The sequence below is a fragment of the Polyodon spathula genome, unplaced genomic scaffold (genome assembly GCF_017654505.1).
Source record: "Polyodon spathula isolate WHYD16114869_AA unplaced genomic scaffold, ASM1765450v1 scaffolds_1564, whole genome shotgun sequence".
NCBI lineage: Eukaryota > Metazoa > Chordata > Actinopteri > Acipenseriformes > Polyodontidae > Polyodon > Polyodon spathula.
Genome location: NW_024473041.1, coordinates 1 through 10000, shown reverse-complemented (window position 1 = coordinate 10000; position 10000 = coordinate 1). Strand labels below are relative to the sequence as shown.

Sequence of the window (10000 nt, the reverse complement as noted above, 5' to 3'; positions counted from 1 at the left end):
CATTAATTGACAAGGGTCAATTTTTTTTTTCTAACAAATCTTAGGATTAAGGACTGAATTTGATTTACAGCTGCTCCCATATATGCTTCACATTCTGTTATTATTATTATTATTATTATTATTAGGAAGACCCCCTTTATCCAAGGTCACGTCCAGTTGTTACTTGGCAATGCAAGGTTACCGTATTACAGTGCATTTTACAGCAAGATTAATAATACTACTAGAATACAATACGAGATGAAAAGCAATAAATTAGGCTTAAGACCAGGTGTGTCCACAATGACGCATCTGCTCGTGTTCTTGTGGGTCAGCGTTGCCAGATTTCTGGCAGAAAAATAGCGACCCCGTTCTTCAAAACAAGCCCAAAACAAACTCAAGCCATGTTAATGAGCGTTCATGCAAATCCCAACCCTCGACTCTCAAAAAAACAAGCCCAATCCCGTTTAATAGCTGCCTGGGTCTTGCCAGAAACACGCGACCAATAAGCTTGTGTTTTAACTGGAGAATAAGCGCCCTCTTAGTCCCTTTCAACCCAACAATTGATCAGTAAACTGAAGTTTTGGGAGGTAACCCTATATTCGAATATAATACTTCTTCGTCTGCGTTAGTGCTGTATCGGTGCAGTTTTTAAAATATATATTTGTAGATGTTTTGCTGGTTTGTTGTCTTGTCTTCCCAACGTGCTTCATGCCTTTTCTTTATTCCCTCCCCAGAATCATGAGGTACGGAACTCTGTTGGTGCTGGTCGCCATGGCGATGGCCGTGTCTGCCCATGATTGGTCCCTGGACTCAGAGTGGGAGGAGTGGAAGCAGACCTATAGGAAGCAGTACAATGGCATGGTAGGGGGCGTGTCTTACTGGTTGCAGAGCAGCTTGATCCAGCCAATCAGTGTAAAGCGTGTAGTGAAGCGTGGGCGACTCTTGTTCAAATAGTCTATCAAAAGAGATTTTCCTTAGTTTTGAATGAGCTGGTACACAATAGAGCAATACAGAGCATGTTAATACAAGGTTATCTTAAATCATGTTTTAACTCACATTAATTGCAACTAGTGTAACGGACTGAAGCCTTGTTTCTAATGTCAATAATAGCCATGTCAGAATCACCATAAGAGCCGTGCTTGCCTCTCCATCACAGAGCTTGCCCTACAGCTGTCGGGTTGGAAGCGTATGGTTTGTGGTTCACCTGCAGCCCTGGCCACCCCACTCAGTTCAACGCTGGAGAAGCCAGCTCATGGCACTAGCTGATAGTATCGCTAATATCCCTCATATCCCATTGCTGCTCCGGGCTGTCTAAGTGTGCCACTAACAGTGCTGTCTGTTGTCAACGCGCAGAATGAAGAAGGGATCCGCCGCTCCGTCTGGGAGAAGAACATGAAGCTGATCGCAGCCCACAACCAGGAATACGAGCTGGGAATGCACTCCTACGAACTGGGAATGAACCAGCTGGGAGACATGGTAACAACCCCCCTCCCCTCACTTATCCTACCCTTCCGAAAGCTAAGGACCGCTATATTTGCTTTCCTCGATGCTGTAGTTGCCTGCAGGTGACCTGCAGTGTCTCTGAAGACTGCGTCTCCTTACAGGGTTCAATTTCCAGTCATGAGATGTGAAACCAAGGTCCTATTGCAAGCGGCAGCAGCAGTTGTTGGTGAAGCATAGTTCACCCCCCCCCCCCCCCCCCCCCCAGTCTCTGTAAATCACTTTAGATAAAAGCGTCTGCTAAATGACCCATTAATAATAATATTAATAACTGAGATCAGCCAGTGTGACTTTACAGCAGAGCCTGCCAATTTATATCAAGTATCTGATTGTGTGGCTGGCAATACACCAGCTGTACACTAGACGGCGCTCATTAAGATAAAAACATGTAAAGTCTATGGCAGGCAAGTGGGACAGCAGAACAGTTCCTGAACTCAAAGCCAAAGATCATGGAAGAAATGGAAATCTATGCTTGTTATCTGAAAATAAGCGAGGTGATGGATAGGGGATAGGGGATGTTTTGTTGGAAAGTGGTTATGGTCCAATTTTTTTCTCATTCTGTATTCCTGCATTTGATAGACCACAGAGGAGGTGGCAGAGAAGATGACTGGCCTCCAGGTGCCGCTCTCCAGAGACCCTGCCAACACCTTCACCCCCGACCCCAACCTGGAGCTCCCCAAGTCAGTGGATTACAGAAAGAAGGGCTACGTCACTCCAGTGCGCAACCAGGTAAACAGCGCCTCCTGTCGGAGGAATCCCTGCCCAGCAGACCTGAGCTCAATTAGAATTAGAGTACCCCCTGCTCTAGAAAACCTCTCAATGCCCCCCCCCTTGCTTCCGATGCATGGAGCTGCATGTATGATACTGTGCTTCCTCCCGGCAGGGTTCCTGTGGCTCCTGCTGGGCGTTCAGCTCCGCGGGGGCCCTTGAGGGCCAGCTCAAGAAGACCACAGGTCAGCTGGTCTCACTCAGCCCGCAGAACCTGGTGGACTGTACCACCGACAACGATGGCTGCGGGGGTGGCTACATGACCAACGCATTCAAATACGTCCAGGAGAATGGCGGCATCGATTCAGAGGAGGCGTACCCCTACACCGGACAGGTGGGCTCTTCTGAAGCGTAGAATTACAAACATTAGCGCGGGTCTTTCAAGCAAATCCTTTTTTTTTGTGGCATGCTGTAAGTTTAGAGCACGCCTGTGTGTGGGGTAATATTAGCACAGGCAGAAGAGGCTGAAAGCCCAGGTCTGTTTGTGGGCTGTTGACGTGCCTTCCCAAATCCGAAGGCACCAGAATGACAATAAAATATTCTTAAACGAGAATTATGACACAGGCTCACTTTTTGTTGGTGTACTTCTTGTGACACATAAAACAGGGAATGCATTTATCGACCCCCGCGTACCGCAGTCGAGTGACTTAACCACTGTGCAAAAGAACCAGGCTCTTCTGGTAGAGGGCATTTTACACCCTCTCTCGTTCTTCTCTCTGCTGAATTTGAAGTTGTGTCTTGGGTTGACTTCATCGAGACCGTTTCTTAAAGACTTCAGTCAAGCCCCCCTCTTTCCCTTCTCTTTCCTAGGCTGTAATTATTTGAACCTGTCCTCATCGCTTGTGTCATTAAGCCCTGGGATCTGCCCAGCTGCCACTTCCCTGTACCTTCTCGAGGGCAGTGATGTCATCGTTAAAGCCTTTGTCTCGGTGTCGCCCCCTATTTGCAGCAGGGGGAGTGCATCTACAACAAGACCGGCCAGGCCGCCACGTGCAAAGGCTTCAAGGAGATCCCAGTGGGCAGCGAGTGGGCGCTGCAGTCAGCTGTGGCCAAGGTGGGGCCTGTGTCCGTGGGCATCGATGCCACACTCAGCTCCTTCCAGTTCTACAAGAGAGGTGAGGCTGGGAGAGGGTTCCACTTTCATCAAGATAATCACCACCAATAGTTCTTTGTAAGAAAGCGGCTATGAAAAGGACCGTGCCTCATTAGTTTAGCCGGTACATCCTGCTGTTCCCCTAATCAGCCACCAGAGGGTGCCATTGTCACACACCGCCAATCCAAGCTTGTGGAATTTATCAGTGAGATGTAAGGCTGAACGTTGCAGTCCTAAATCTAATGGTCTTGGAAATTCATACTTTCTTAAACAGGAATTATTAAACTTTTTTTGTACACTGGACTTCGAGTAACACCTACTAACAGGCAATTGCTGTATTTGATTTCTACACGGGGTCTGTCTCCATCTTATCAGAATGATTTACTTTATTGTGTGTGTGTGTGTGTGTGTGTGTGTGTGTGTGTGTGTGTGTGTGTGTGTGTGCGTGTGTGTCGGAATGTGTGCGTGTGTGTGTTAGTGGCTTGGTTTGTGTGTGTGTGTCTGTGGCTTCGTTTGTGTGTGTGTCCAAAGTCCTAGACCCTGCCCTGGTGCTGTCGTCTTCATCTGCATTTTTAATCTTTTTAAAGATAATAGAAGTTCCTAATGCTCTTTCCATTGCCTCAAGAGGACTGACTGACTGAATCAGAGAGCGTGTGTTCCGGCACCGCTACACGCCTGTGTTCTGTCATGTTAATTGGGGATACTGTCCTCTATTCCAGGCATCTACTACGACCCCGCTTGCAACAAAGATGACATCAACCACGCTGTCCTGGCTGTGGGGTACGGATCTTACAAAGGGAAGAAGTACTGGATTGTGAAGAACAGGTACATTTCCTGTAACACAGCACAACCTCGGAGTTACGAACTCCAAACACACGTCAACCCAGCACCTCTCTGATTGCACTAGGAACAATTTAGTCTCAAATAAATCCGTTTTTTTTTTTTTTTTTTTTTTTTTTTTCAAGCTAAAGGAGAACCGAGGAATCTGCGTAAAATGCATTTTGTTTAAAATACAAACTGATGCTTTGATGTCACTTCTGCTCCAGGTGAAGCTGTCCCCGCCTTTTCACGGCCGGGAACCAATCGGCTGTTTCCCTTAATGATTGAGCTGTTTTGCGGCCAGTGAGAAGATGTTGCTGGGAGATCTCTTAGTTGAATCCTCGTTTCATTTTGCACTTTCTTTTCTCTCCCGCAGCTGGAGTGAAGACTGGGGGAACAAAGGTTACATCCTGATGGCAAGAAACCGGAATAACATGTGCGGCATCGCGAACCTGGCCAGCTACCCCATTATGTGAAGAGGGAGAGGAGAGGAGAGGAGAGGGAGAGGAGAGGAGGAGAGGAGAGGAGAAGGAGAGGGGAGAGGGGAGGAGAGGAGAGAGGAGGAGAGAGGGAGAGGAGAGGAGAGAGAGGAGAGAGGAGAGGAGGAGAGAGAGAGAGGAGAGAGAGAGAGAGGAGAGAGAGAGGGGAGAGGAGAGAGGAGGGGAGGAGAGAGGGGGAGAGGAGAGGAGGGGAGCGGAGGAGAGGAGAAAGGAGGAGAGGGGAGAGGGGCAGGGAGAGAAGAGGGGAGAGGAGGAGAGCAGGAGAGGGGCAGGGAGAGGAGAGGAGGGAGACCATAGGAACAAGATCAAAGACGTTCATCTCTGTGCGTTCTTTCAAAGTTTAAAATTGTTAATGCTGGATGTGGAGGAATTTTCCGTTCGGCAGTTCTTCACATAGGAATGTATGGAGACAGTGTCCCATTTGAAACGCACACTGCAGTGCAGGACAGTGCATTGAAAGCAAACGCTCAACACATCTAAAGGTAGATTTCGAATCATAATCCATGTTTTCCATGTTCATGCTGAAAGTATATAGACTATATAAACCACAACCAGCGACAAACTGCAAATGTATAAGAGAGTTTTCTATTGAAATAAAAAAAATCAATGAGAAATATTTCATGTGTGTGGATTATTATTATTATTATTATTATTATTATTATTATTATTATTATTATTATTATTATTATTATTAATTTAAATATTGAATAAAATGCTCTAACAAAGAAAAAAAAAATAATATAAGCGAAATATGATTTCAATCTGAATATACTGAAGACATTAGTCATCTCGTTCATTTATTAATCTTCATTTCTTAGACAAGGGCAGTTTGTCTGGATCTGGGTGGTTCGAGTAATTGTTTCTGTAGTGAAGATTTCCGACCCCAGCTTATCATAACGTGGTCCTGCATTCTCGCAGACTAACATAGAATCAATCCTGTCCATTCCTACTGACGCTGTTATGGCGGGTGTGCCAATATGTTTTTGTGGTCTACAGTTATTGACAAAGATCAGAGGAAACCGTTATGTTTTGAGTCGCACACACAGAGCAAGACTCACACACACACACACGCACACACACACACACACACACACACACACACACACACACACACACACACAGGGACACAGGGCAAGACTGATAACACATAGAGACACATGCACAAAGACAGACCACACACTCACAGACACACACAGAGACACACAGAGAGAGAGAGAGAGAGAGAGAGAGAGAGAGAGAGAGAGAGAGAGAGAGAGAGAGAGAGAGAGAGAGAGAGAGAGAGAGAGAGAGAACACAGAAAGAGACACACAGGAAGCACAGAGAAAGAGGAAGAGAGATACAGAGAGAGTCAGAGACACAGAGAGATGCAAAGAGATTTATTATTATTATTATTATTATTATTATTATTATTATTATTATTATTATTATTATTATTATTAAGGATTTAGTAAAAGTCTAATTCTGTGTTGTTTTTCACGATAATAACAATATTAATAACTTTAAAAGTATTTGCTGCAGAAGAGATTCGGTAGAATGACGGTAGCGAGCAAAATAACTTTTATTACAAATGATTTATTCAAATTAAAAGGCAGCCGCAGCGGTAGGATATTGTAGATCATTTACAGAACATATTCTGCATAGCGGTTCCATGGAAGAAGCTGCCATACATTACAGTAGAAGAAAAATAATCCAAACTGTTCAAAGTCAAACAACAGACTTGTGCTGCCGCTGAATATTAAGAGATCTCATTTTGGGGGAGAGAGAGAGAGAGAGAGAGAGAGAGAGAGAGAGAGAGAGAGAGAGAGAGAGAGAGAGAGAGAGAGAGAGAGAGAGAGAGAGAGAGAGAGAGGTGAAAAAACATGTCATAATCTTCACATAACAAGTTTCCGGCACTAAAGCAATCGGCAGAGTCAAAAAAAAAAAAAAGAGGTAGTGTGATGACTTGTCATTTGTTTAACGGTTAATCAGAAAAGGAAGTTGAGACGGATAGAAATATACAAGGAACCGCGAGTTAGCTGTTTTTCACTCGGGTCTGTTCCTGTGCTAGAATGCTGCCTCTCGCAGTCCTGGTGCTGCTGGTCCCGCTCGTCAGTGGGCAGCTTTGCGCTGAACCCTCGCTGGATAATACCTGGAACCTGTGGAAGGATTACCATCAGAAAGAGTACACGAGAAAGGTGATTCCTCTTCTTATTTTTCCACAAATTTTCCAAGAGATGCTGCCCTCAGCTGAGAACTAGGCTACTCTCGTTGCTTTTTATTTTTTGCAGTATAGGTGTGGGTCTGTCTGAGCAAAGCTGTTGATTTTGGAAGCTCTGTAATTTATTAAATGCAAAATATAATGTAATATAATAATAATAATAATAATAATAATAATAATAATAATAATAATAATAATAATTGGTTTGCTGCTATTTGTTTCGGCTTTTCTATGAAGTGTCAACGAGTGAGACTGGTTTCAATACTTTGTTCTTCCAGGATGAAGAGCTGTCGAGGCGTCTGATCTGGGAGAAGAATTTCAAGGCCATTGAGATTCACAATCTGGAGTTCTCCTTGGATCTGCACTCCTACAAGCTGGGGCTCAACCAACTGGGAGACCTGGTAATACAGCCAGCACTAAACTGCTCCCTCCCTCCCTCCCCCTTCCTCTCTATGCCCCTAAGAGAAAAGGGTGCTCCCTCCAGTCCAGGGCAGGCTTGAGGCACGGAGACTGAACTGCTCCCTCCCTCACCCCCCCTAAGAGAAAAGGGTGCTCCCTCCAGTCCAGGGCAGGCTTGAGGCACAGAGACTGAACTGCTCCCTCCCTCACCTCCTAAGAGCCCAACTTGTCCAATAGTTAAATTTACGAGTGGCTGGAGGTTCAAATCTCAATGCCCGTTTTTCTTCCTGTAGACCACGGACGAGGTTAATGCCATGCTGAACGGATTGTTAATGCCAGCGACGGGTGAGATGAATCACACCTTCACTCTGCCACCCAATGCCAGTATGCCTCTGACCATGGACTGGCGGCTGGGCGGGTTTGTGAGTGAAGTGAAAAACCAGGTTCTGTGTTCCATATACTACCATACAAACCTCTCAATATACTACTGTCACCTAACAAGCAGATACACTTTACCAGACCTCTCTATGCTTTACAATGCTTCCCTATGCTTTACCAGACCTCTCTGTGCTTTACAATGCTTCCCTATGCTTTACCAGACCTCTCTGTGCTACATTACACTCTGCAGTCCTGTTCGCTGAGGGAGGAAGCTTGTGTGTCAATACTTTAGGTGTTGCTTGGTTGTGGTTGTGATATCTATATCTCTCTATATATTACACATCGCTGTTATCTAAGCGACCACTCTTCCTTTGTTTGAAATTCACTTCTTACTGCATGTCTATTTCATTACATCATTACTAAGCTCCCCTGCGACCTCAGTAGAGCTTTCAAACAGGTCCTCTCTCTAGGCTGGCACACGGGAGCCTTATCCCCACCCCCTCTGATTACCCAGGGTTGCTAGTGCCGGTGCTCTTAATGTCGTGCTTCCTCCCTGCAGGGTTCGTGTGGCTCCTGCTGGGCGTTCAGCTCTGTGGGGGCCCTTGAGGGTCAGCTCAAGAAGACCACGGGCCACCTGGTCAGCCTCAGCCCCCAGAACCTGGTGGACTGCTCCTGGAGGTACGGGAACCATGGCTGCCACGGAGGTTTAATGAGCAAAGCCTTCCTCTACATCGAAGGCAACAAGGGCATTGACTCGGAAGCAGCGTACCCTTACAAACACAAGGTCAGCCCAAGCCAGTGATTTACGTTCCACAGGACTGGGATGAAAACCCTCCTATTGCATGGCAGGATTGTCCATTCCGGGTTTTACTAGGAGCTTGATGAGGCACAGTCTACAGGGAACAAGCTCAGGTGCATCGGATTAAGCTCCTAATAAAACCAAGAAGGGATGAAACTGCCACGCAACGGGAGTCTTATTGCCATCCACTAAGAACTCAATTTTGTCGTCCCAGGAGGGAAAATGCCGCTACAACGTGTCAGGCCAGGCTGCCACCTGCTCTGGGCACCAGATCCTGCCACAAGGGGACGAGACTGCCCTGCAATACACCGTCGCCAGCTTCGGACCTGTGGCCGTGGGCATTGATGCCACCCGGTTCTCCTTCCACCACTACAGAGGAGGTGAGAGAAAGTCTTAGGTGTCGGAACCTAGGAGTGTTTTTTGAATCCTTAATTCAAAGCGCTAGACGACAGTTCTGTTAATCTCCCCTGTCTCTCCCTTCGCTCGGTCTGTGTTGTATACCCCCTGTAAAAACGGTACACGTGTTTCCTCTGCCCCGCTGCAGGTTTGTATTACGAACCCTCCTGCAGCAGTCTGAAGGTGAACCACGCCGTGCTGGTGGTGGGGTACGGCACGGAGAATAGACAGGATTACTGGATTGTGAAGAACAGGTAGGAGGCTGCGAATCGACGGCCTGTGCCACGTGTTCTGCGCTGCTGGAAGTTAGGGGTGTGCAACGGTTTTGAATTTTCAACACTTCTTCAATAAAAAGCAGGGTGTTTCTACGCATACTTCGCTGTGCTTCTCACGGATGCATAAGCAAACGCTGAACACATTCCTACAAACACTTTGCCAATCGTTTTGAAGAACTGGGGGGCTATAATGCGGGCTTATCAACCGCAAACTGCGGGGGCACCTCGTCGGCGTTTCCGACTGGCTCGCTATGTTGACGTCGAGGACGTCCGTCTTCCTTTCGTAGTTCATTTGCGAGGTGTGTGTGTATATATATATATATATATTAAATGCAAAGTTCCGACTGTATTTGCGCAGCACTTGGAAATGTGACGTCCCTTTTTCGTTGCACTGTAAATGAAACTTGATTTCAGTGTTAACTTCAATAAAAAATATATATATAAACTCGAATGGACTGTATCTATGTATTGTAGCGATCTCGGTTAACGCAGGCAGGCGCATGGTCAATTCACAGACAGACGGAGGGCGGGCGCGCAGCTGGAGCCTTTTGCATTGAAGCATAGCGCCGGTACCGCTGTATAGAAGAGCCGGCTCCGGGTTTGAGCCCGCCCAACGTCCTCGCCCCGTTGTGATTTGATTTCTATCCGTGTTTTGCAGCTGGGGCACCTCCTGGGGTGAAAAGGGATACATCCGCATGGCGAGAAATCGAGACAACAACTGCGGTATCGCTACATTCGCCATCGTGCCAAAAGTGTGACCGCCCGCTGGCAGAGTGGGGCCACGGGCATTGTGAAGGACAGCAATGCCACGGTCGGCGTGGCACAAGACAACAGGAGCTTGAATAGCACGGGCGTGCGGCTCCGCTTTGCTGTCAGTGAAACCCCGCTTTGGGTATG

General features: G+C 46.8%; 2 protein-coding genes across 2 annotated transcripts in view; both read left to right on the top strand.

Moving 5' to 3' along the window:
* The window catches only part of LOC121309883 (cathepsin K-like), a 6178-nt gene extending 1494 nt beyond the window's left edge, over positions 1-4684 (top strand). The window contains exons 2-8 of the mRNA XM_041243054.1: positions 714-840; positions 1333-1455; positions 2059-2208; positions 2363-2581; positions 3197-3362; positions 4060-4165; positions 4536-4684. Coding sequence (XP_041098988.1) covers positions 718-840; positions 1333-1455; positions 2059-2208; positions 2363-2581; positions 3197-3362; positions 4060-4165; positions 4536-4635 — 987 coding nt within the window. The 5' untranslated portion in view covers positions 714-717 and the 3' untranslated portion in view covers positions 4636-4684. The remainder of the gene's footprint in view (positions 1-713; positions 841-1332; positions 1456-2058; positions 2209-2362; positions 2582-3196; positions 3363-4059; positions 4166-4535) is intronic.
* Positions 4685-6102: 1418 nt separating this feature from the next.
* LOC121309884 (procathepsin L-like) lies at positions 6103-9961 on the top strand. The gene is made up of 7 exons (XM_041243055.1): positions 6103-6833; positions 7135-7257; positions 7549-7698; positions 8193-8417; positions 8647-8812; positions 8977-9082; positions 9762-9961. Exons 1-7 carry the CDS (start codon positions 6708-6710, stop codon positions 9859-9861), a joined length of 996 nt encoding a protein of 331 aa, XP_041098989.1. The 5' UTR covers positions 6103-6707; the 3' UTR covers positions 9862-9961.
* The last annotated feature ends 39 nt before the right edge of the window (positions 9962-10000 follow it).

Bases quoted from the DNA above. Each gene is read 5' to 3' on its own strand.
- LOC121309884 (XM_041243055.1), top strand. From the start codon at position 6,708: ATGCTGCCTCTCGCAGTCCTGGTGCTGCTGGTCCCGCTCGTCAGTGGG. The intron at 7,258-7,548 runs GTAATACAGCCA...TTCTTCCTGTAG, and splicing joins TCAACCAACTGGGAGACCTG to ACCACGGACGAGGTTAATGC. The intron at 9,083-9,761 runs GTAGGAGGCTGC...CGTGTTTTGCAG, and splicing joins TACTGGATTGTGAAGAACAG to CTGGGGCACCTCCTGGGGTG.